This window comes from Netta rufina (genome assembly GCF_964035555.1).
Source record: "Netta rufina genome assembly, chromosome: 6".
NCBI lineage: Eukaryota > Metazoa > Chordata > Aves > Anseriformes > Anatidae > Netta > Netta rufina.
Window position 1 is genome coordinate 13,777,134 of NC_140129.1, and position 26,135 is coordinate 13,803,268.

Consider the following 26,135-nt stretch of genomic DNA (forward strand, 5'->3'; position numbering starts at 1 on the left):
TTTTGCTAAGAACTCATTAGTGAAATAGCTGCTTCCATAAAACTATCTCAATATATAATAAAATCATTAGACATTCTGCATGAATGCAGTTTTTCACTTTAAAAGTTGGGTTTGAGACTTACCTAGCTTTGAACTTGAATAACAAAGTTAAGATACTCATTAAAAATAGCATCTATGGACAGATAGAGTTGAAGGCTCTGATCTTTATCAGATTGATAAATCAAAGGGCGTTTCTCCATCGTTGCCTTGTGTGTTATTCCTGATGCAGAAATGCACAGATATCTTATTGAACCGTTCTCAGCAGCTCTTCTCAAGTTGCACAGCCAAGTTTGCAGATGGTCAACAGTGCTCTGTGCCAGTTTTTGACATTACACATCAGACACCTCTGTGTGAAGAACATGCCAAAAAAATGGTAAGAACAAAGCCAAAAATGTAATTATTTCTTTGTATTGGGTGACCTCTTGCCTGACAGACTGCAAGTTTACAAACTTAAGAGTTCATTCCTTTTTATTTTTATTTTTTAAGAGGATAAGACATTCCCAATTAGTGTAAAGTATGTTGTAAAAATCTTTTATATACTTTTGTTGATATAATAAAGTCCACATGAGAATATCCTTCACTGAAAGATATTTGACTCCTCTTCTGAATCAAGAAATAAGAAATCTTTGTGAGAGATCCTGTGGTCATTTTTTTTGGGCTAATTCCTGGCTATTGGATCTGAATGTAGCATGAGTGTATTATGGTCAGAGCATTTCTTCTCAAGCAACATTACTATACAGGGCCCAAAATATTTTCTAGAGGAAGTGTAGATAACAATTACAAGAATAAAGATAATGGTTTTGCTTCTTCATTTACCATTTGGCAACTAAAAAAGTTGTCTTTGATCCCCTTCAGGGATCTGTGCATCCCAGAGGAAAAGTAATGGCCTACAGCAAGTTGAGAGATTACACAAATTAAGATGATGTCCTCTACTCACCTTTTATGCTCTCAGTCTTCCAGAACAAAACTTTTCAGATAATTCGCACACACACACCTTGCCTTTTCTTCAAGGCAGTAAGCATAAAACTGCCCTTTTTGTTTGTTCTGTTTTTGGATTGCATTTTTTTTTTTTTGTTGATGATGGTTTTTGTCTGCTAATCTCCAATAATTGTGAATTATTGACTTTTCTGGGTTAAAACGTGAGGGCTTCTGCTGCACAGAAAGGTTTGTGTAGGCTGGTTCCCCCTCTCCCAGGCGATCTTTATTGCGTCTCTCAAGGTTTACTTCTGCAGCAGATAAAATCCTCTGCCATCCCCAGTATAACGGCAACTGAAAGTTAATGTTGTTTTGTTTCATTCTGTAATTGGCCAGTGGGTTGCTCTTCAGAAGCAATGAGGCTTCAGTTGCTTACCCACACCCTTTACAAGTCCCTAGCCCTAGTGTGGTGTCCCTCTTTTATGGCAGTGGGTGCTTGAGGATGGTGGTTTCAGCTGCTATGCACTATACCCATTATTGCCACCTCATCACAGGAATGCACCCAAAGGTTACAGTTTTTGCACTGATTTGGTTAGGGTTTGCTATGATGATTTTATTAAGTGACTTTACACACTGTTGACCATACCTCATGTTTTGGTCTGTGTGATTTTTGCCATTGGGATCAGTGAGGAAGGAAACAGTTTATTTTGTGTATCTTGCCCGGGTTTAACTTAGCAATCTCTCTTGCATTATGTGTAAATATATGTGGAATGACCAGGGGCAAGGAAAGTAATATTTGTTCTTAATTTTCTCCTGTTGCTATTGTTTTATTCCCAAAGGACAATTTCTTGAGAGGGGACAGCTCCCGTAAAGTTCAGCACCAGCAGCAGAGGAAACCCAGGAAAAAAACAAAGCCACCTGCACTTACCAAAAAACATAAGAAGAAGAGAAGGCGAGGCCCACGCCGGCCCCAGAAACCTATTCCTCCTGCAGTGCCCCAAGGGAACCTCACCATGCCCGCCAGTGTCTCACTGCCAGTAGAGATGCCCCACATAAGGTTAGTGGCAGCCCTGCCCCACTCTGCTCACTGCTAGCTTGAAAGCTGTAAAGGAGCATAGAAAGGTGTGATGCTGCTGTGCTGATCAGCATCTGAAGCAGTAAGATGCTTCAGGACTAGAAGCTACATCTCCATGTGACTGTTGAAAAAACCTTAGAGTGGATAATTTTAGATCTGAGCAAATGTTAAATTTGATGGATAAAATGCCTTGCTTCTGATGTCACATCTTGGGTATTTAATCTTTAGGCTAACTGTAAACTTTCTAAAAGCATTTTTTTCTCCATATAATTTTAAAAGAAAAGTATGGGGAAACATCTGTTGGCTGTGCATTTATAATTTTCATTTGGAGGAATCAAAGTTGAGAACGAAGGACTAATGGTACTTTCTGTACAGGAGCCCCTCCACCCCAGAGCTGAGTGCTGATGAGCTGCCTGATGATATCGCCAATGAAATTACAGACATTCCACATGACTTGGAATTGAATCAGGAGGACTTCTCTGATGTCCTGCCACGGCTGCCTGATGACTTGCAAGATTTTGATTTCTTTGAAGGTACCATTTTATTTTACTTTATTCTACGCTAGCACGAACACAGTCTGTGAAGAAGCAAGTATTTCTGAAACGTACGTTTTGAGGGATTGCTTGCTTTCCCAGAAAGGTAATAACTTCTAGACAAGGGAGAATGCATCTGCCTTATTGTTTGTTTGTGAGCTCTGAAATAAACCAGACTTTAAAAAGGCTGGTGTGTGTAGTTCACTGCTTGCTCTTACAATTACTGCTCTGTAAATCCTAATTGGTTTAGCTTTTTAATAATTCATTTTGCATTTTTATTGCCTGTCAGCCTTGCAGTTTAATCAAGCATATTCACAGTAATGGCATCTTTCTGCCATTGAGTGGGGCTGGAATCACAGTCAATGTTGGCCTTTTATCAAAGGAGAAGAGAGTGAAAATAAAATCTTTAAACACATTTTTGAAACTAGCTTTTGATCAGAACTGTGCATGAATTTCTGGATTCTGAAGTTCAGTACCTATCACAGGTAACAAAGAAATTAGAACAGCCCAGACTTGGGGAATATGATTTCTTTGCTCTTTTTCAGATCTGATATGACATCAGTGTGTGTTTGACTTGAAATTAACCTAAATTGTACTGATTGTGTACATTTGAGGCTGTGTGGTAAACAGAAGGGACTTTGTGGACTGCTTGTGTTATTGCAGCATTGATTTTTTTAATCTAGTGAGTTCAGGGGGTATCTTGCACTGTAGTATGTGGAAGAGGAAGGGGAGAATTCCACAGGAGATGAAGGTGTAATTTCCAGTTTTTCTTACACTGCTTATCTAGTTAATGCTCGTGAAGGAAACTTTCTCTGTTCTGCAAAGCCATTCTGGAAGCTTATCATACACTGCAGCTCTATACTGAGCTCTCTGTACCTTTGCATCCTTAGAGTACCACTGTAGGGCTTACCTGAGATAAGTGTTCTAATTTCTGGTTGCCCTGTTTCTGCAGGTAAAAATGGAGATCTCCTTCCGACTACAGAAGAGGCTGAAGAACTGGAACGGGCCCTACAGGCTGTAACTTCTCTTGAGTGCCTGAGTACCATTGGAGTACTTACACAGACAGATGGTGTGCCAGTTCAGGAGCTGTCAGATAGAGGGATAGGGGTGTTCTCTACAGGTGCTGGAGCTCCAGGAATGCAGTCTTTGAGTCGAGAGGTTAACACGGATCTGGGGGAGCTGTTGAATGGGCGTATAGTACACGATAATTTCTCCGGTCTGGAGCTGGATGAGAACTTGCTCCGTTCTGCTACCTTGTCCAACCCATCTACGCCCCTGGCAGGGCAGATCCAGGGGCAATTCTCAGCCCCAGCCAACGTCGGCCTTACTTCTGCCACTCTGATAAGCCAGAGTGGCCTTGGGGAGAGAGCCTTCCCAGGACAGTTTCATGGACTTCATGATGGCAGCCATGCCTCCCAGAGGCCCCACCCTGCCCAGCTGCTGAGCAAGGCAGATGACCTGATCACCTCACGACAGCAATACAGCAGTGACCATTCACACTCCTCACCCCATGGAAGCCATTATGATAGCGAGCATGTGCCGTCTCCCTACAGTGACCATATCACATCCCCTCACACCACATCCTTTCCTGGTGATAACCTGGCAGCTACCTTCTCAGCAGAGATGCCCATGATGGCACAGCACTTGCTCCCAACTCAGCTGGATGTGCCACTTAGCGGGGTGGTCAACCCCAGAACTCACTGGGGAAATCTTCCTGTCAATCTTGGGGACCCCTCTCCGTTTAGCAACCTTCTTGGTGCAGATGGACACCTCCTGTCCACCTCCCTGTCCACACCACCTACCACCTCGCACTCAGAGACCACACAGCCTGCCTTCGCCACTGTGACCCCCAACAGCTCCAGTGTGCTCCCGGGGTTACCGCAGACCAGTTTCAGTGGCATGGGTCCTGCCTCCGCTGAACTCATGGCCTCCACCTCCCCCAAGCAACAGCTCCCTCAGTTCAGCGCAGCCTTTGGGCACCAGCTGAGCTCCCACAGTGGCATCCCCAAGGACCTGCAGCCCAGCCACAGCTCCATAGCTCCTCCCACGGGCTTCGCAGTGACCGGTGCCACCGCTACCAGTACCAATAACGCATCCGCGCCCTTCACCACCTCCAACTGAGCTTGTCTGCCTGGCTATGTGCAGGTAGATGGGGGACCTGTGTTTTCTATCTTTCCTTTCTCCTTTCTTCCTTTTCTTTATTTTTTCTGTCCTCTCTTTTTTTTTTTTCTTTTTTTTTTTTTCTTAAGATGGGGTTAAGAAGAAAACCCCTGCTTCAGTACTGACCAGGGTTAGCCCCCTGTGAACCTTGCTGTAGCGTTCACATGTGCTTGTTATGCACCGGTGCTCATTTATTGCAGGCAGGTTCACCGTTCCCCAATAATTCCTTAAGGATACAGCACAGTTACTGGATGTAATTGATCTTAGCAGTAAGACCTAGAAATGGGAAGATACCTCAGATTACTGATGCATGTTACTGTTTCCTAGGGTTCGGATCAGTGCTTGCCATCCCCTTAGCATCTGCTAGAAAGTTTTCCTGTGGGCAGAAGTCTTGATTTTTATTTTGATTTTTTGATTTTTTCTCTCTTTTTTTTTTTTTTTTTTTTTTTTAAGAAAAAAAAAAACACAACTTTTTTTTTCCAAAGGTAGCATCTGGCATTGAAAACTTGGCTGCACACATTGATTTGAGAATGGTGCACTGAAGTCCTAAAACAAGACCATGGTTCCGGGATGAGTTTGGCAGTTTCTTAAAATAGTGTCTTGACCTCCTCCGTGTGTGTGTGTGTGTGTGTGTTTGGGGTGCAGGGAGCAGCAGTTCCTTTTCTTTTGGTGAAGAAGTGGGTGTTATTCCCTTCCAGAACTGGTCACTGTTCTTACTGCATGCTGACTTTTGTTTTTTATGATGATGATTTTTAATTCATTGAGCAGCAAGGGGACCAATTGACTGGTTGCCCAGAAATCTGAAGGCTGATGTCAAAGTTAGCCCAGGGAAAAAGAAAAGAGGAAAAAAAAAAAAAAAAAGAAAACCAGAAAGATTTAAACAGAATCATGGTACAGTGAGGATTCCTGTGCAGAAATTCCCTCCCTTGCTGAATTACTGTGGCCTTGTAGCATTGATGATTTGCCTTTTCAAGTGTGGCTTTGTCCCAGACTCTTTGTCTGACAGGCTGACAGGTATTTCCCAGCTGAAACTGGAAGAATTTGGTTGGTATTCTGCCCATCCACACAAGTTTAGTTCAGACCCTTTGGTAAGTTCCAAATGGATGCATTTCTCAAATTATTACTAGCTACTGAAACTTCCTTGGTTAGCTTTCTTTCCCCTGGGAGCCATATAGTTTTTGAGACACTTGTGGGATGTGATGCTCTGTATGTGAAGCTGAATGTATGTAAGGAACTAGCAGGTACCTATCAGTAGTCATGGCTAACCAAAAGAGAAATCTCTAAAGCAAAATAGGGAGATAAGAATTCCTCTTGTCTGCAGGACAGCTCTGCTTTTACTGCCTACCTGCCGAAGATAGTATTAAGACTCTTTGGTAGCAATTTCAGTTCTTAAAGAATGGAGTCCACTAGCTTTTAGATTTATTTTATTAATCCGAGGGATAACAGCAACATAAATCCTGAGGTGTTCGCTTGTATCTCTTTATCAGGAAGTGAGAAAAGGAGTTTGCTTGTGACTTTATAGGGCTCAAACTTGCTACTGTACTCTGACTTGGACTGTAAAAGTAACTTGTTTAATTAGTGTAAGTCTCTACTCTTCTTCTTGGTTTGTTTCTGAGATGCAGATGAGAGAATAGAAAAATCCACATTTCAGTCTCTGACTGTAGAAGACATTTCCTTCTACCTTACAATAAAACATCCTACCTGCATGTATCCTAGTCTAATCCAGGAAATGGAGATACCAAGCACATGTTATAGGGAGGCCTAATACATTGTTTGAGCAAGGGATCATTGAACTAAGTTTAATTAGTATAGAAATTCATTTTTTAGCAGTCAGACCCATACCAAAATCTCTGACCCAAACCTCTCCTTTCGTCTTGTTAAGGAATGGAGTTTAAATGGGACAGGTCTTGTCTTTTTACTATCATAGCAATCATACTATCCCATTTCTTGAAAGATCTGTCCTCCTTAAACATAAAGGAGTATGGATGATGCGTATGTCCTGTCTGAAGTTGCAAGTGTATGTGGGTGGAGGAAACAAAAATGATTTTGATGCTTCTGTTGTTATGAAGTCCTTATTTCATACTTGGTAAAATAGATCTTAATAATATAAGCCGAATATTTTTAAGTGGTGATTTAAATATGTTTGTAACATTTAAATGTTTTTAAATCATGTAAAAAGTTGAATTGAAGCCTATGAATTCCTGCTTGTGATTGTCCTGCTGATTGAGGAATGCCCAGTGGTATTGTGAAATGAGGCAAATCTGACAAGGCATTTATTTATTTTTGTATTATGTTCCCCACACTTTGTTGAGGAGACAACTGTTTGATTTGCAAATGATTTTCCTTGTGTCCATATACCTTCTTCAATGTGTTCTGGATGACTGACTGAAAAAGAGTGGAGAACTAGTATACCAAATGGTTAATTCTTTAATCTGCTTGTGTATTCATGTCATTTCAGAGGATGTTAATTTCTTAAATTGGTTTCAGGACTTTGAAATGATTCTTGTGCCCATCAAACTCTCCAATGAAGCTGCAGCTCATGCAGATTAATTTGCCCCACATTACATTTCTCTTTCTTAGCAGGTGCTGGGTGGGAAGGAAGGAGAGGAACCTAAAGTCAAGTTCTGCTTGCTGACATTGGTATAAATTTCCAAGTTGCTCTTTGGCTTAAGGTCACTGTGTTTATACTGTTGTAACTCAGAACAGAATCCAGCTCCTAACCTAAGCATTGATTTAGTCAGGAAATTTTAAAAGTTGTCAAAGCTACGTGGGTTCATAATTCCCATTTGAAATCAATGGCCATTATGTACCTGTATTCCTTTAAGGCAGCCTAGGATATCAACTCTCTTCCCCCACTTAGACTTCAGTTTTGTATATCCTTAGATGTCTTTTCCCTGAAAAGTGACTACGTAACATTTTTCAATGAGCAAACTAAGTTTGCAATAAAGCTGCACTATTAAAAATAAATTTCTGTTTGTATACATTTGAAATAGGAATCCCTCTGTCCGGTCTGATACAGAATTCTGAAGTGGGCCACCACTCTTGCCTTTGCCTGGTTCACCTCCCATTTTGTCACTGCCACCAGTATGGCCTACCAAGCAATTAGGGGTTTTGATCTTAGGTTTACAGGATGAATCCTGCAGGTGGGCTTCTACACCAACACAACTCATTGAGAGTTCAGTGAATCAGCATCTTACCGTTGGGTATGAGAGACCCAATTTGAGAGTTTGTGCAGCCAGAGATGTTTCACACCTCTTCCTCTGGGACACACTGCAGGTCTCGTTAAAGTAGTCCTTAAGGCTGCTATTTAAGTGGTTCCCTAACAGAGTCCATGCTCACTTGCAGAGGTTTTTGAATATCATCTCCTCGTACAGCAATTAGCACTCTAATCACCCTTTCACCAAAGAGTCAGTGTAGCAATTTCAGTCCATTCATTTGAGATGGTCAATATCTATTTCGTCCTTTACATGTTAACAAATTGAATAAAGCTAGTTTAACTTAAAAGTTAATTTCCTTACATAAGATTTCAGTTTTAAAGACTAGAAGGGGAGGGGCGGGGGGGGAAGAGGCCTAGAAAAAAATACCAGTAAGATTAGTTTTGGTTAATAGCAGCACCTCAATTAGTCTCTGTACAAAAGTGTAAGTACTGACAGAATGACATGTAATGGTGTATGGAGGCTGGTCAGAAGCAGCCTCATGCTTACCTGGTGTCTAAGACATTGTTAGACATGCTTTGATGTTTCCTTTCACTTAGGAAGATTTCATGCCAACTTTGAGGGGAGCTGTATGTACTTTGATACCTCAAGGTTGATTTGTTCTTGGGACTTGTAATTGCTGTGATGCAAGAAGATGGAAAAGATGCGTTGTGTTGTCCTCTCCTGCCTTCCAGTCCCCCTCAGGTTCTTGCTTAGTTCTTTTGTTGGTAGCAAGCTTCTCTGTATCTTTGGGCAGAGAAGTTAGTGAAACATTTATGCTGATAATGCTGAGGGGTAGTACAGGTGTAGGTCTGCCTCTTGACCTGCGGAGAAGACTGCGACAGCTAGATGTCCCACTTCACCCAGCAGGCTAGCAAATGAGCAATCATACCTCTCAGTTGCAGACATTGAAAAATGCCTTGAAGGTTACAGCCTGTTAGGTAAAAATCAGAGATGGTGTCACAAATACAAATGCGAGGAAAAAGATATTAACAGCCATCCATAACTGGAAAGGGAAGCCAAGGGAAGTTGCTGCTTTTTTTTTTGAAGAGGGAGGAGCTGTTAGTTCAGAAGTTTGGAAGCCCTGGTGTGAGCTGTTACGTACAGTCTGATGCAGCTGGCTCCAGGACACGGCCGAGGCAAAGGGCCTGCAGCTGAACATGCAGACTGGTAGCCAAATTCCCTTTGGAGCTTTAGTTTGCTGTAACCACATCTAAATGCAGTCTAGAATTGAATTGGCTTGCCAGGGTCTCAAGAAGAAGTAAAATAAACCCTGTGAAAGTGTCTTCACTGAGAAGTTGGCCCTAGTGGTTAAAAGGATGTGCTGTTGGTCCACATCCAAAGCCCCAGCTACTCCCCCCACTGCAGCAGCATGGCTGTTGCATTTCCCTTAGGCCTCAGCAGCGCTGATGAGCACCAGCTCAGCAGCAGCAGAGCCAGGTCCTGGTGTCGACTTTTTGCAGACTCTGGAGGGCAGGGACAGTGACAGGAGTTGTTTTCTGACCATTTAACCTGCAGTGAGGCGTTTGTGTGGGTGCCTGGGCAGCTTTCCTGCTGGGATATTTCTCTTTGCTTTTGTATTTTTGCCATTACATGTGGAGGGGAGTCTCCTCCTAGTATAGGTCTTTTGCAAGGCCCTATGGTGATGGAAGTACTAAATGAAGGAATAAGTTCGGGCTAATGCACCAGCCATATCTTTAGGTCTTTCTGGTCTTATCATACGGTTGTTCTGATCTTTTGGGTGACATTTAGTACTGGGGTGTTGTGGGCTGCTTGTCTTATCTCCCATCTCCCCTCTCCCCAGTCCTTTGTTTCCTTCCCCTCTGCATTCTTCACCATTCTTTTTTTTTTATTCTCCCATTCTCAGATACTTCTCCAATATAAGTCATGCCAACCAGTAAGTCTTCTGTGGCTTGGTCTTGAGAGAATGTGACTGTAAAATGAAAAGGAGGAGAGATTCCAGCAATTCATAGCACGCATTTTGGGTGCTAGAATGACCTGAAATATTTCTCAGAGCAGTGAGTAAGATCTTTTTTCATAACACAGTGAGTGATATGTAATGAGTTAGATGCTGAGGTGCCACCTTGATCCCAGGAGTGAACACGTTAGCTGTGAACATGTAGGCATTTTTAGTGAGCATCTACCTTTTCACAGATTCCTCTTGTTTTGTGAAGTGCATCAGCAGAAAATAATGAAGAAAAATTTTAGGTTATTCTTTTTAATAACCTGCATGAAGAAGTCCAACTAAAAGTAAGGACAGTTGGTGGCGAAAAAAATCTACATTTGTGTTTACTATGCTTAAACCTGGACTTTAGGTGAGGTCATGGTCATGAGAGACCTTAGTTCCATCAGCTATATTTTGTTTTTGTCTTTACAACTAGACAATAATGTTGTTGGAAAAGAAAAGTTTGGGGAAGAAAGAGGAATTGCAGAAGTGTCTTGGAACAATTTTCTCACTCATGTCCTCAGCCACTTCTTAAAAAAAAAAAAAAAAAAAAAGGAAAAAAAAAAACACAAAAACAATGACTTGGTCTTGGGAGCTTTTTGCTTTTCTGTTCTGCTACTTGTCTCATGCTTGTTGAGTTCTTTGCTTTTCCTTGTTTTATTCTGCTTCCACATACTTGTTCTCCGGCTACTTTGGAATAAGGTGACATAGTGGAAGCATGAGAGAAGACATTGGGTTTGGCTGTAGATGGACATCAGTAGTTGGAGGCATCTTTCTTTTTCCGTCTCCTTAAAGTAAGTGTTGGCACCTTTTCAGTCTTCCCTGGCTCACAGAATTCAGTTTGGAAGTGAACAGGATGAAATTCAGGCTTTTGACCTTAAAACTGTACATAGTTGATGTAGAAAAATGCATTCTTCATACTCCTTTCCCTTGCTAGGCCCCCAAACAGACAGTGAGGTATACAGAGTACATGCGTATGAACTTTGTGCGCACGTTGAACTTGGTCCAGCAACGCTATTGTTTTACCCAATTTCTGTCTTTGTCAGCCGGTGCCCACTGAAGTGAACTCTGGGTAGGTGATGTCCCCAGATATCCTCTGGAAAACTTTAACTTTGGTGCAGATTGCTCTAATGTAGCTGACTGCTATGTCATTTGCTTCTACTTTGGAGTGGACTGATTTACCCTGAAATGACTCTAACCTGCGTCTCGAAGCGCGTAGTTGGTTCCAGTGAAAACAGATTCATTCTGAAGTGACAGTTCGGTTCTCATGCAAAATACCTACATCCTACCAGAAGGGGTTGAACCAGTTTCTCTGACAGTGATTACCTTCACTGTACAGTTTTGGGTATGTCTCAGGGATTCCTTGTGGAAATAAGGGCAGTTAACAAAAAAAAAAAAAAAAAGTAAATAGTTTTAAAAGTAAATAATAATTTAAGGTAGAGCGTCATCTAAGTGAGAGCGCAAGAAAGAGAAATCCTTGTTCAGTTTTCTAGTCCAGTGTCTGGCTTAGGGACTCTTTCTCTTCTCGGGGCTCTCATCTCAAGTTCAACATACAAAATCTTTTTCATCACGCTCAGCTTTAAACTTTTTATTTAAAGATACCCTTCCCCAATGAGCTTTCAGAATACTTATTGTAGATTTTAAGAGAAATGGTATATTAATTTATGCTATTAACATCACCTCATAAATTATAAGTTTTATACTAAAGCTGTATTGAGTGTAATGAATTATGTTGCATATGTGTTTTTAATAGCTATAAAATTATATACAAGCTTTTTTGGAAAAACAAACTAGTGAAGCACCTTTTTACACTGGATCTTTGCCGTGTCAAGGTGTACAGCTATTCTTTGCTACCTTGCAGATATCTATATCTATATCTATATATAGATATATATATATAAATAAAATAAAATGGTATCCTGTATCAACAAAGCATAGAACTCTTTTTAACCCTTATATTACTGTTCCTATAACTCTTTTTAAATTTTATTTTGAGTGTTACATTCTGCAATAATTTATCTGTGGTTTGTACCTATGATTAGAAATTTAGTTACAGGGTAAATAGATCAAATTAAAAAAATCCAACTACTGTAGCTGGAAGTTGTGAACCAAGTTTGTAAGACCTTTTTTTTTTTTTTTTTTTTAATGTATTTATTTCCAGTTAGCTCTGTGAGTTGGAATTTGAAAAGTCAGAACATTAGGAATCTACAGTGTCTTATTCAGGAATTTTCCCCCTCCTTTCCTCACAAAAGGAATTCCCACTGTGACTTATAAATAGAATTAGACTGCTTGTGTGCATGTATGTATTATATATACACACAAAAAATATGCATTGGGGGGGATGTATGTGCGATACGAATGTGTATATTGTATGTAGGTCCTAGTTTTGTATAGAGAGAAGTAGTTGAGAGGTGATGGAATGTATTGTAGAAATGTGATTATTTAGTAGGGGGTTATTATGTCCTCACTGTTGTATAAATAACTCAAACTCTCTACTACATAATCTTCTGTTATAAGGCTAACTCTGATATCATGTCAATTTTACTGTTTTTTAAATGAGTTGCATTGAGCCCTGTTTAAAATGCCATGAAAATACCAAGTTCCCAAAGACAGCCTTTAAATAAAATGAATGGGGGAGGAAAAGGGATGGGGGAATTCAGTGTTATTTTTCAGAAGAAATTCAAATGGGAAGGTCTGTATTTGGTGGGTGTGACAGAGGAATTACTGTATTTTTGCAAATTAATACCCGAATCTCCCACGGTCTGACTTAGAAAATGTGGTCAATCAGTTGTACTTGTGTTTTCAAATTAGGTTGTAAGGGGTACTGTTTATGGACTGATCTCCATTCTGTAAAAGCATCTTGTTTTCAAAGTAGATTCTTTTCTCTCCTGAAGGTCTTTGTGTGTATTGATTTTTGAAAAAAAAAAAAAAAAAAAAATTGCTGTTGTGGATTGCAGAGCAATATATACTTACAATCCAGGGAGTTTCACTTGTGCTGTGAAATTCTGAATTTAATTTTGGCCACTTAGCTTTTCTCATAATTGGAGAAGCAAAATTTCTTTATGGGAGTTCTCACTCAAAAACTCATGCTTTTGCTTACTCTTCATACTGTTCATCAGTTACAATATTTAGGTGGGAGAAAACGAAAACCTAATTGTTATTCATTCATACAGTATCACTTCTAGTGATGGTGATCCTGGTGACTTCAAAATCTGTTTAGAAAAACAGAGCTTCCAATATGGCACAGACTTTTTTTTTTTTTAAGTTTTTTTTTTGAAGTGCAGTTGCAAATTGAACATCAATGTTTTTGTACATCCCCCTCCCTCCCAGTATGTCAATGCCCCCAGACACAGCTCTCCCCCCTGCAATTCCTCTCTTGCGCATGTGCATGTACGAATGATCAGGCAGGGAGGTGGAAGTTGTCAGAGGCCTTTCCTTCTCGTCGTTTGGTGGTAATATGGGAGTTAGCAGCATAAATCTTTATGCCTTTATGGGGAAAAATAGGCCCATTTTTGTGTATACCTGTACAGAGAGAGATATCTGTATATGAGATATTGGTAGCACTTTGCTGAGTGTGGACTTGCCCTCATGATGTACAATAAATACATACGAATGCAATCGATCTAAGTCTATATATACAAGCATACAGATATGTAGATGGAATATATGTAGTATCACACACATTAGTTGTAACATGAATAAGTGTGTGAGCTAAAGAGAGAGACTATCTGTGTAGCCTATGCGTAAGAGGTAAGCACTTGTGCCAAACAAGGTGGTCTTAATTCTTCTGAAGGATTTGGATGACATCCATGATGGGTCTGATCTTGGTCACCATTGGTTTTTTGTTACCTCAGCCCTCAAAGTGTAATTTCCTTGGTACGTTTTTGCTTCTGTTTATATTAATGCGTGTTGAGGCCTCTTGCAATGCCGACCTCTTCTGCTTCGCTGCTTCATTGCCTCCATTCCAGCTCCTCTTTACCCCAGTATCCCTAAAGCTTATCTTGCTGGCAGTAATTGGCTTTAATGGCCCAATCCAGTTCTTCTTATGCATTAGGGAAATTCTCTTGGTGACTGTAGTGGCAGCTGAATTGGGCCCTGAGCACTTGCTTGATCTTAGGCAGATTTTTCCAGATACTCAATAGTGCTTGACCATGACTGTGATTGATTTGCAGATGAACACCAGCTTTTCTTAGAAAACTGATGCAAAGCTACCTAGCATAGTAAAAGGTTAACCCAGCACCATAATTTAGAGGTGAATACTCAAAACTAGAAAAACAAACCTTCTGAAAAAGATCTTAAATTTTCAGCCCCAGGGAGAAAAGGGAGCTCAGTATGTGTTTCCCGTAAGGAAAGCAGCAATCAGAAGGCAGCCTTGTGCTGTGTTCCGAGCAGTGGTGGTGTTGTCAAACATATCAAGAGAAACACAGCTCGTTACATTGTATCATTAAACATTCTAAAATGAGCTGCGGAGTTGACCATTAGTATGCTAGTACTTTGCATCTCATTGTGTATTGAATGATTTTGCTTATGCAAGAAAATTGTGTTAAGTATTTTATTTTCTGTTTTCTGGCTAAATTGGGTTCCCAGATCCTTTGAGCAGAAAGCAGCTGTCAGAAACCTGCTCAGTCACATGTAAGCACTGTTGAAACTCATAGCTAGCTTACATTTCGGTTTCAATGGAGAGCACTGTTCCAGTTCTGTCATCAAGCCCTTCCTGCATTCCACGCTTTCAGTCTGGGTATGGCACTATTTTTCTTGGCCACGATTCAGCCATGGAATTCTTGTCTTCCTTGCATTTCTATTAGAAAAAGGTAACTGATGTACTGTTCCATCTGAGCTTTCATGCAATCATACATGACAATTTCTATGATACATATGTCTGGGCGTGTGTATGGGTATGTCTGTGTACTGTGTGTGTATAATACATATTTATATGCACACATTTATTACGCTATTTCAGTTTATGTATGTGGAGAACATACTCGTTGGTTCTCTCCTGATATATACTCATGCATACGTATATTAAATATGTATATAGAGTGTAGATGTCCTGCATATACATGTGTATATGTTATGAACCTTGGTTGGCAATTTATTTTTATTTTTATTTTTTTTTTTACTTTTTGCAAGTTGCTGGCCCTTATGAAATATTTTCACTGAGGCTGCATTATATAGAAGAAATGGAGAAATGTGTTATCAAAGTTTTATTTTAAAAAGGAGACTTAATTATCTAAAGCCATTTGTAATTGTCTTTTGAATTTTTACTAGAAGGGTTGTTATTAAAAAAAGAAGAAAAAAAAAAAGAAAAAAAAAAAGAAAAAGGAAAATAACAAAAACAAGCAGACAAGCCCTTACTCCCACCATCACTTAGATGGATGTAAGAAAGAAATGGAAAAAACAAATTTCCAAGTATTTATTTCCTTCAGGGTTTTCTGAGGCATACTGTAATCACATTCTGCCCCATCTCCCTTTTGTCCAAATATAATTAATGATTCATGGTTTCTTTTACACAGCTTTCCCCATTACTTTTCGCCATTACTTCTTTAATCATTGTTCACCTACTAAATTTAGTAGTACTGATAGCACTAAGGAGATCTTATTTCTTCTGTCCTTTCCAGGAAAAATACCAGTGCATCACTATTGTGTTACATTTTAACATACTTTGTGGAGGATGGATGTTTTTATGAAGATGTCTGTAACAAGTCTTTAACTTATTTAATGTGAGAAGCCTTCATTGGAATCTGTTGTTTGTTTCCAAAGAGTTTCTGCAACTGTTTTTTCACCATCGTACTAAATAGTTGTTCCCTTCTTATTTGATGCCTGAGGTTTTAGGGTTTGGGTTTTATTGTTGTGTATGTTTTCCTTAATTTGCTTTGTTTTGTTTTTAAATTCCCCAAAATATTTATCTGCAAGTGGAGAAAAACAGATGTCAGAGTCCCAACCAATATCCTTTTTGCAATTAACAGTAAATATCTTTGTCCTAGGTTTAATGAAAGAGAAGGTGGCAAATGGACAGTCTGAAGTGCTTTAGAGGGAATGGAATGGTCACTCTTTTTAAGGCTGTCTCAGAGAAATTTGTGTTTGGTGTCATTTTAAAGGTAGCTTGATCACACTTTGATATCAGAAACAGCCTTGTAACAAAGAGCCTCATACAGTTGTTTGGCCACTAGAGTTAAAAGCATAAAGTTGCAGTGGGAAAGAAAAGGTGAGGCAGTGTAATTGAACCAGTGAATTGTAGCTTGCAAACGTAACTGATTTTGAAGTAACTGCATGGTAGCAAGGATTAGCAGTCTCTTACACCCCTTCCTTGTTCCCTTTCATCCCCGACATGTGTTCAGCATACCGTACATTGGGAAAAATAAACAACTTGCTACAGCAAAGCTAAATCCACCTAGTGACTGCTTAAAGGGAACATACAAACTTGCACGGCTGCATCCCATACTGCGGCGTTAGCTGGAAGACCAGCTAATGGGCACAGAAAGCCCAGTCGTGTTTGCTTCTGCGGACATGTGCCGCTTTTGGAGAGAGCAGAGCATGGGGGTGTCTGAGGAGAGCGGTCGCTCGGTGCAGTCCCAGCAGCGACAGCAGCTCCTGGTGCTGCTCCTGGTGCCAGAGCGCTTGCCAACAGCACTCCAGGGGTGGGCAGGAGAGCTCCTGTTTGTACCTTCCCTTTAAATAGGAAAAGTTGGCTCATGTGTTCCTCATACTTCTCAATGAATGTACTGTATTACCATTTAAAAAAAAAAAAAAAAGAAATGATAATAGATTGGTCTCCTTTTGTTATCTGGTCCTTGTTTAATTTGTTTAAGGGTTTTTGTATACAAAAGTTTACATTTTTATGTATATTTTTCTTGTGTAAAAACTGATGTAATATGTGTATAAAACACTGTATGTATTATCTGTATATAGTGTGACAAAATGATTTTCTTTCTTTCTTTTGGATGTATTAATAAATCTTGCTGTGAAGTAGCTGTGTTTTCTATGATGAAACCCTCTTCTCCAAGCCATTTTACTAACTCCCAAGTTGTATGAATATTGCCCAGGCTGAAATCTAATCCATAAACTGTTGTGGGTTTTTTGTTGCTGTTGTTGTATTTTTTTTTTTTGAAAAATACCTTAAGTACAACTGTCCTTTGTTTGGTAGCAGTAGAGTCTGATTGTGTTCTGGTTTATTCTATGTTGCTTTTTAATAACATTAGCTAATTAGTTTTGCAAACAAACTGGGGTCTTCAGTCTCACTCCTGATTCTAATTATAGTGCTTTCTAGCTCTGAATTACTGACCCAGGGAGCAAATCCTCTTTTTCTGTTGTCAGATGCAGAGCTGTACTTGAAATATTATTTAAGGGGTATATAAGACAAAATTCTATCACATGATGTTATGTTTTTGAGGACTTTAAAAAATATGTATACACCTCCTTCATCACTGGAACTGGGCAGTTTGGTGCTGAAGATGCCACTGGGGACGGCTCAGCGCCAGGCAGGATGGCTGGGCAAGGGTGCACGTGGAGGCTGCCTGGATGCATAGCACGGGGAACCCCCACTGCCACGTTTCTGACAGGGCTCTGCATGAGGAAGAAGCTGCAGCTCCTGGCATGAGCTCGGCCACCTTGGCTGTACCAACCTTCCCGTGCAGTGTCTGCTCTCCAAGAGCGGCTTTTCCATGGGAGCACAAAGGATGTGCTGTTTTAACCAGAACTGTGCCATGGACGCTTTGCAGTAAGTAGATGGTTGCTGCATCTTCATTACAGTATTTCTTTTGTGAAGTCTTCTCCTTTTCCTTCTGTCATGAGGGTATGTGCTGCCACTGATGTTTGCTTTGCTAGTCTCCTTCCCCAGTGCATTTGGACTAGTGTTGCAAGGGAGAAGCAGTTACGTCCTCAGTGAGACCATGCTGTAGGTTCTGGTTTTTATAGGCGGTCTCCTTTAATGCTGCTCTGGTCATCAGAATGACTATCAACAGAGACTGATGAGGAGGGGATTCAGTAATGTGACTTTTCTTTTTAGAAAAAAAACAGTGTTTTTTAAAAAGTGGCCCAGCCACTCAAGATGGTGTAATTAGAGCAGCATTTTGCTGAGGGTTAACTGGTGACAGTGAATGATGTGGTCTTCCATGCGAACATACGCTGCAAAGGTCTCACAGCAAAGGCTGAACGGGTTTATGCTGTAATATCTTGCCTTTGTGGGAGACAGGAGTAGCCCTTGAAAAGACAACAGAATGGCGAAAGGTGGAATAATTGATTCTTATGGGGAAATAAATAGTTACTAAAAACGTGCTTCTAAGAGGAAAGCAAAAGTTGCTATTTGATATAAGATTTAGGGCCACAATGAAAAGTAAGGAGGAAGTTAGGAAAATACAGGCTTCTCCCTGGGAAAAACTTCTCAGGAGAAAGAGCTGCCTGTGCTTGGGTCAGGTGTGCTGCAGCACGGGTTTGGGGAGAAAGGCTCCTGTACTGAGTAAGGCAGAAACCAACTGAATCACACAAGTGTTTTTTTTTTTTTTTCCCTTCTTTTTTTTCTTCCAACATTTCCATGAGCAACAAAGAAACACTCTTAGAAAATGATTGCATGACTCTCAGCCTGCAACTTTACAAAACCAAGCAGTCATTTCTCTAGTGCTGCATTTCAAAACACAAATAGATTTTATTTGAAGTATCAGTTCAGGAAGAATGTGGTACATCTTTCATTGTATTGTGCCAGTCTTCTCGAGCTCCAACAGTAGCCTTACAATAGCTGGCAGTTATTTTCTCAGGAAAGCTCATTTAGTTTGTGCTGGAAAAGCAGGTGACAAGTTTTGTTACAAGAGCAAGTGTTGCTCTCATGTTCAGTGAAGTGATTGGAAGGAGAAACCTTGACTAAATGTGGGAGCTGGCTTCCTGCAGAGGTGAAGACAGCCTCTCTCTTCCTGCATGGCCACAGCAGTTGTCCCATCTGCGGAAAATAATGGGACCGATCTTCCACGCTCCCTCCTGGATCCTCCTGCCCAAACACAGGGCTGGTGCTCTGCAGCTGTCAAATCTGAACTGGATGCTTATTTGAAGGGCTAGGAGGTGATTGTTTTGTTTACTGCCATGAGCTTCAGCCCAGGAATGGCTGCCTTGTTTTACTGCTGTAGCTAATTTATGGCTTGTGGAAGGTGTCAGTGAATAGACTTGGTAAAAACTGAAGTGTTGTGTTAAAATGTCCCTGAAGGAAAAGGGGCTGTGGGTCCTTTTCGCCCTTCACATCTCACTTGTGGAGGCTGACAGCCACCACTGGGGGGAGGGGAGGGGAGTCCTGTCACCAGAGCTTAGTCTGGCCCTGCTACCTGCTTGTGCTCAGCTTGTACACCGGCTTCACGTCCTTGCTTCTTCAAACATACAACTTAAAGCTGTGCAACACTTGGTGGAGGAATACTGACACCCCATCACACACCCCCATACAGGTGGCCTCTTGCAACTCCGATCTTTGGGGCTTTCTGTACTGTGACACCTCCTAGGACACAAACAGGGGTTAGGCCGCTGATACAGGCATAAATGCTGTCATACTGATCAGTATTTTCTCATAGCTCTGTTGTGTTTCCTGTGAGGGTGTAATGGTCTTAGCAACTCCATGTCCACTCACCTTTTGCACCTCCTTTGCATGCAAAGGCCTTCTGCACCAGAGAGAAGGCTCTTGGTAGGGCTAACCTGTCTGACGCATTCTCCCTTCTCTGTCTCAGAACTATAATCCCTCATCAATGCATCCCAGCATTTCCCTGCTAAAAGTTACCTGTTGTACTGCTCATGCCATAAAGAGCTTCATGACTGCACAAAAGCCTTGGTTTCAGAGCCCACACAGTTTGTTGTCTTACTCCTGGCAGTGGCCCCATGCCAGGTGAAATGGCGCCAAGCAGGAAGTTGTCTAAAGCACCATGACCATTTCCCTGCAGCTTTGCAAAGCTCTTCTACTCTTCATAAAGACTATTTTCCCAACTTTCCTTTGCACCTTGAAGTGTTGGAGCGTTTCTTTCCAAGTGCCTTTCTTGTACTGTGGCTTTCCATGCACTGAGTGGCAGTGCTCATCAGGAGATGCACTGGGCCCAAACTCCAGCCGAAGGAATAGGAGCAACCCTGCTTCACTCGGCTGCTGCTAAAGCATTGAAAGCAACACAGATACTTATTCACGTCAGATATGGGCAAGTACTCTGCCAAAGTTTGATTTTGAGCTGTGGGTCTCAATTACAATACTGCCACCTCAGCAGAGCTGGTCCACAGCCGTGAACGTGGAATTTGTGTAGATGGATGCTAGAAGTCTTCACAAGTATTTTGCAAAGTGAATATTGTCATCATTTCTACACTGAGCCCATGGTACCCACTGACAGCTCCCCATTATCTCTCCATGGCCATGATGGTGCTGGTACTGGTCCTTCCCTGGGAGACTTGGCTGAGGCTGGGGCCCTTGAAGCTCTTTCAACCAGTTTTGAGTAGGTCTTCAAAATCATGCCTTTGCCAGATTTTATTTTCCATTTGCTAATAAAAAATATTCTTTGCCACCGCCATATTAGGAAGAATTGAAGTGGGATGGGGAGAGAGGTTTGAGGGGTACTGCTTTCTAGAAGCATGCAAACAGGTTAAACACAGGGTACGTGAGGCGTCTGGGTTCCTCTGTGCACATTCCTGCTGCCTGTTGCTGCAGATGTTTGCACTTGCTGCCTGAATCCAGAGCAACACATATTAGCATCAGCAGAGGCTGTCTCCCCAAGTGTGTAGGCTTCTATAATTTTTACTCTTGGCAATTTGCATGCATTTGCTACGGCTGCTTTAGTAAAGAGCTTTTTCAGTCCAGCTGAGTGTTCAAAGTCAGTAAAGCCACTTGACTTATATCTGAGAGCACTTGGCTTTTTTTTTTTTTTTTTTTTTTTTCTTCCCTGCCCCGACCAGTTTAATGCCTTGTTTAATCCCGCAGAAATTATTTTTCTCTTAACCAGCATTTGCTCAGTGGAGCCAGCCAGTTACCTTTGTTATTAATCTCATTCTTCTGCTCTCCCTTGGGTCCTGCTGTTTAATATAGCTTTTGATTTTTTTCCTCCTTCTTTGCCCAATGTTTTGCCCGTTCAATATAATGTTTTTGTTTTGTTTCCTCCATTCCCTCAGATTACAACTGAAATTGCTGCTGTGGAGAGTCTGGTGAGTAAAATTAGATTCTTAGAGCTCAGAGCTGTTCCTTGCCAGACCTTATCCTCCTCGTACAGCTCTGCTGTTTCTGTCAGTGCTGCCCAGGTACATGGCCATGGCTGGCACAGCTACTCCTTGTACCCGCATTTATGAAATCAGAATCAGTCACAGTCTAGTACAAATAAGTATGTTGTCTGACTAGATCCCTTCAATGACGATGGAGATGAGGATCTTGACAAGCCATCTTTCCCGCACTTTTAGAAAAATTAACCCAAGCCTCTGTGATATTTTGCATGCCTTGCAAAGCTGGCTGCCTGTAGCAAATTTCCTGTCATGACATGCCAAAAATGATGATGCCTTTATCAGACGTTGTTTCCCATTACAAATACTTTTAAAGCCAGCAGTCCTGCTATCATCAATCCCTGTTTTGCTGCAATCACACAGGCATCATGCAGCAGCAAGCAGCACCTTTCATAGTGACTCTACTTGGCATCCTCCTCCTTGCCTGCCAACTGCCCCTGGCATGGGCATCCTGCGGGTTTTACACTGCTCTGCTGAGCCTGCTTCAGTACAGCCCAGCTCTTGCTAACAGTTCTCTCTACTCTGCTTTGGTCTCATGTCCAAAGCTCCGTTTTGCAGTCCCTAGAGCTAGCACAGACGGTATTTTTGACCCTCTTGCTGCCTTATCAGCCCTCCCATCCCACCTTGCCCACCCTGTCCTCCATAGGCAGCCAGCTGGCTGTGAGACTCCCTGGCAGGAGAATGGATATGTTGTTAAACATCAGGCCCCCTCCATGTTACTCTGTGGCCCTGTGATTTAGATTTGTGCCTGTGGTGTGTAATTCTTAAATACATGTACATCAAAACAATAGAAAAAAAAAAACTCTTTTTACTTTGGTCGTGAATGCCATGAAAATAAATCTACTCATTCATATCACTCATAATTCAGCCTTGTTTTGTCTCTGGTTTTTCCTGCAGCTGCTTGGGACCCGACTTGCCATGGAAGGTAGTGTTTGATGGAAGGGATACACTGATCAGAGCAAACGGCATCAACCTCTCACACTTGGACTGTTGAGTTTTATGGGTTTTCTAGCATGATAAAACCAACACGTCCTGTTTTATTTTTCATTTTGGGCATCATTCTGTTTATTTTTCTTGCAAGGTTTTATACCAAGATAAGCATTCACAGAGGTTTTCGTTTACTCTGGGAAAATGGCTTGGCAAAGGAAAGTATTATTGTACAAGGCCTGTGTTGTAAAATCAGATTGTGGCTGTTATTTTTGTGTGAAGGATGCCATGCTGCTAACAACATAGAATTAATTTTTCTGCTTCTATTTTCAAGCAGTTAATTCGCTAATGATTTATCTAGGGATTGTTCCTTTCCACTGATGTACTGGACTCCACTTATAGTAACCTTACTGTCATGGTCCATGCATGAGGGAAATGCTGCTCTGGGGTTGCAGTGGAGGAGGGAGGCACCAGCTAGACAAGGGCAGAAGTCAGGCACTCAGCAGAACCCCATTTCAAAGAATATATTTCTAGAATACCCTTTGAGATGCAATTATGTACTGCCTGAGTTTTTAATAATCAAAACAAAGTGGTTTCTGACCTGCTCTGGGTTTGCTCCGGAGTCGCTGTGCTGGGGCTGCCGGTGCATGCCCTGCAGGGCCTGGGCATGGCGGGGCTGCTGAGGGGCAGGACGAGGTGCCGGAGCTGGCTGCTCTTCCTGCACCCCACAAAATTCCCTGTGGTCTGTGCGGAGGCTGCTGCATGCAGAACTGATGCTCCCCAAGCAGGAGCAGATAAGGGGAAGCACAGGGAAGTGGAATATCTTTATTACTTTTTTCAAGGGGAGTTTCTCTTTCACTTTTCATTTCCTCTTGCGTTTCCTTTTTATATTTGTGCTTTAACATTAGGTTTGATTCTGTCTTGATAGCATTCAAGTGAAGGCTTACATATTTCATCAGGATTGTCTCTTTTGTTTCCGGGGCTGAAAGTCCCAAACAATATGAAGCAGTCACGGCCGCATGCACATCTGGATGCCTTTCATCCTCTCCAAACAGGCACTTTCCTTTATTTCTGTTCAACCTCATTACTTAATTTCCTAAAGAGGCTGCGGCTCTATAATGCCTGAGTGACGTGTGTCAAAATGTCTCCCTAGGTTCTTCCACTATGTGATAATTCAGTATATCCTGTTTCCAGTGCTGAGGAAATACATTTCCTTCGCTCTAGCTCGTTACGCTTTAGGAAATTGCTTTTCTTCAATTATCCTGACAACCCGGGTTTTGACAGCTCCAGACTCACTGGGTAAGGCTCCTGCCGTCCCCACAAACACATTTTTTCCTTGAGACTTCCCTGTCTGTCATCCATCATGTCCTGCCCAGAGAGAACCTCTTATTTGGGATGTTTCTTACCTCTGCCAATGGAGATTTGGTGTCAGGACATGATTTACGATGCTGATTCTGAATATTTGCAAAGAGCTATTTCATTGTCTCTCCTCTGCAGAAAGGTGCAGTGGTGGTTCTTGGGCTGAAACAGATCTCCACGGGTGGACTTGTATTGCCCATTCCTGCACTAAGCTTACTTTTATGGCCAAGTTTTATGAAAAGAACAGGATCTTAAAGAGAGCATTATCAAAAGTGAACTGCAGGGGAACCTCCTCAGCACTGCCTAGTCCAAGAGCCACCTAACCTGCCTGGAGGACAGCCCATGGATTACCTTGCAAAGAACTCTTACAAGGGCTTTCATTCACAGTCCAAAAATCCAAGGTCTGCATGCTGCTCTTCTCCCTCCTCTGCAATATTATAGTGTGTAGGGAAAGACGGGGTCCCCTCCCAACACCCTGAGACCCAGGGAGCTGATGTGGCCTTTGCAGTCCGAGGTTCCCCTGCTGCCCATTTTTCCCTCAGAACTGCTTCACTCCACAAGCCTCTGAAGCACAGCTGCAGATCCTTACCTTTCCCAGCCACTGCCCTGATGCAGGCGACTGTCTGCGGTTGCCAAAATCCTATTTGCAAGTAGAGGAAGCCTCTTCCTTGTTTTCAATCAGTTTGCAACAGGTCCCCCAGCTACTCCCCTTCGTTCACGCTCCAAGAACTTGGGAGAAAGTTTCAGCTTCACTTTTTTAACCAGTCCTGCTGGTGGCACTGGGTGCCACCCTTCCCAGCCGCTGTTGTGAGCGTGCAGCTCATTTTCAGTCATCACAAACCTCTCCAAGCTGCTTCTTGTCTTATTTTCCACTTTGGACATATCTTGGCACTTCCCCATGACAGTCTGATGGGAGTGAGGCTTTGCAGGATGAGTGTGCTGCTTTCTGATAGATTTCTTTTCCTCCTTTGTGACAAAAAAGCTCCTGTTTGGTATTTCTCACCTTGGCTTTCCTTCAGGTGAGAAGACAAACCCCCCAGCAGCACTTCCAGTGTCAGCGGGCTGTCAAGTAAGCAGGTCCCATGGTTGTTCTGGGGACTGTGCCTGTCCAGCTCTGCCAGCAGAATCAGCTCTGTCCTGCTGATGCAGCTCTCCCATGTGCTCTGTCAGGCTGCCTTGCTTGGTCCTGCCTTTGGTTGCTGCTTTGTTGCTGCTTTTTCAGCCAGCCTCCAAACCCGCAGGTACGCTCTCCTGTTGACAACTCTTTTGCCTGCAGTTAAAACCAGACTGTGGAGAAAATTGACGGCACCTGCAAATTATGTGCACTTAGATACCGTGCGGCTTCATTTGCAAGTACAATCGGGTATTTGGGGATCGCAGGCCTGTGCCCTCATGCATGTGCGTATCGTAAGCACACCAGCAGCTGCAATCTGCTCAGCAGACGTGCTGGCCGTGGACATCAGGTACACCGTGCAAACACCTGGCGTCGTGGTCCTGGCTGGAAAAGCAGCTCTTGCTCTCAACCTGCCCTCCAGTGGCTTTGGGAGCAGCTTTCTGTGCGTCCTTTCTTGCTGAGGACCTGGGGGATCCCCACACACCCCTCAGAGATGGGCAGCGACCACAGACATGTCCTGGGGATGCCTGGATCCAGCTAACTCACCAATGGAAGCAGCAAGCCGAGGTCTCTGCCTCGCTGGAGGTCTGTGTGCTGGTGCTGCCCTTCCCAGGTACAGGTGCTGTGTGTGGCTGCGACTCTGTAATGTGACGTGTGTGGTAGTGAGAGCACTGTGAGACCACAGCACTGTCTCGGCTGTGGACGAGGCCCTTGTTAGTGCTTTTTCAGCCATCCACCATATGAGAAGACTCTGGCTTAATCTCAGCTCAACTGGAAAAATGCCGATGACTGAAAATGTCATCAGCTGCCTGTGGGCCAGGCTGGCCCTGAGCTGATAAGGAGCAACGCGGAATAGAAATGTCAACAGAAAACTGGAGAAACACAGAGGCTGGTTGCATTTCTTCTCCATCCTACAGCAAGGCGGGCTTCTCTGCCATCAGTCCTTCCAACAGCCGGACCTTCCCTGAGGTCCAAGAGAGAAACTCTGTTCTCTCGTAGGGAGGGAAAAAGGGGCTGATCTCGTGGCTGGAGAGAAAAACCAAAACTCTCGCCCCATAGGCTTAGGATAAGTAAACACAACTCTCATTGTTTTCTTTAACTTTTAGGACCAATCTCATCATGTTCTAGGTTGGAACCTTGTTTTCTTGAAGCTCTGGATAGAGGAAGGAGCCAGACCGTGGATCAGACAGTGGGGGAAGAAGACAGAATCACAGAATCATCTAGGTTGGAAGAGACCTCCAAGATCACCGAGTCCGACCTCTGACCTAACACTAACAAGTCCTCCACTAACCCATATCACTAGGCTCTACATCTAAACTTATTTTAAAGACCTCCAGAGCTGGTGACTCCACCACTTCTGAGACGCAGCCCTGAAGGAGACCCAAGACCCGACCCACCCATTAGCAGCCACCTGGAGCGTGGAGCAGTGCCCGGGCAGCTCCTCTCGCCCTTTGGGGTAAATGCAAAGTGTGCACTCAGGACCCCATTGGAACAGCAAATAGTGTGGCCCTCGGGATGCAGTGCTGTCAGAAGTAACTAGCCTGCCTTTTCTGAGGGGAGGGACGTGTTGTGTTAATTCTCCATGGGCAATGGGGTGCAAAGCCCAAACCTTGCCGTTTCCAGAGCAGAACGGTGCCTGAAAACCCCACCTGCGCCTTAA

At 42.5% G+C, this 26,135-nt stretch overlaps 1 protein-coding gene across 2 annotated transcripts in view; it reads left to right on the plus strand.

Annotated features, from left to right (window-relative positions):
• Positions 1-16,827, plus strand: part of INO80D (INO80 complex subunit D) — a 43,963-nt gene extending 27,136 nt beyond the window's left edge. The window contains exons 8-12 of one of the 2 annotated variants that reach the window (XM_084289468.1): positions 279-412; positions 1,794-2,011; positions 2,405-2,562; positions 3,515-4,707; positions 15,480-16,827. In XM_084289468.1, the coding sequence (XP_084145594.1) occupies positions 279-412; positions 1,794-2,011; positions 2,405-2,562; positions 3,515-4,683 (1,679 nt within the window). In that variant the 3' untranslated portion in view covers positions 4,684-4,707; positions 15,480-16,827. Of the gene's footprint in view, positions 1-278; positions 413-1,793; positions 2,012-2,404; positions 2,563-3,514; positions 4,708-5,207; positions 8,232-15,479 lie in introns of those variants that run through there. The other variant, XM_084289469.1, reaches the window with a different exon arrangement.
• The last annotated feature ends 9,308 nt before the right edge of the window (positions 16,828-26,135 follow it).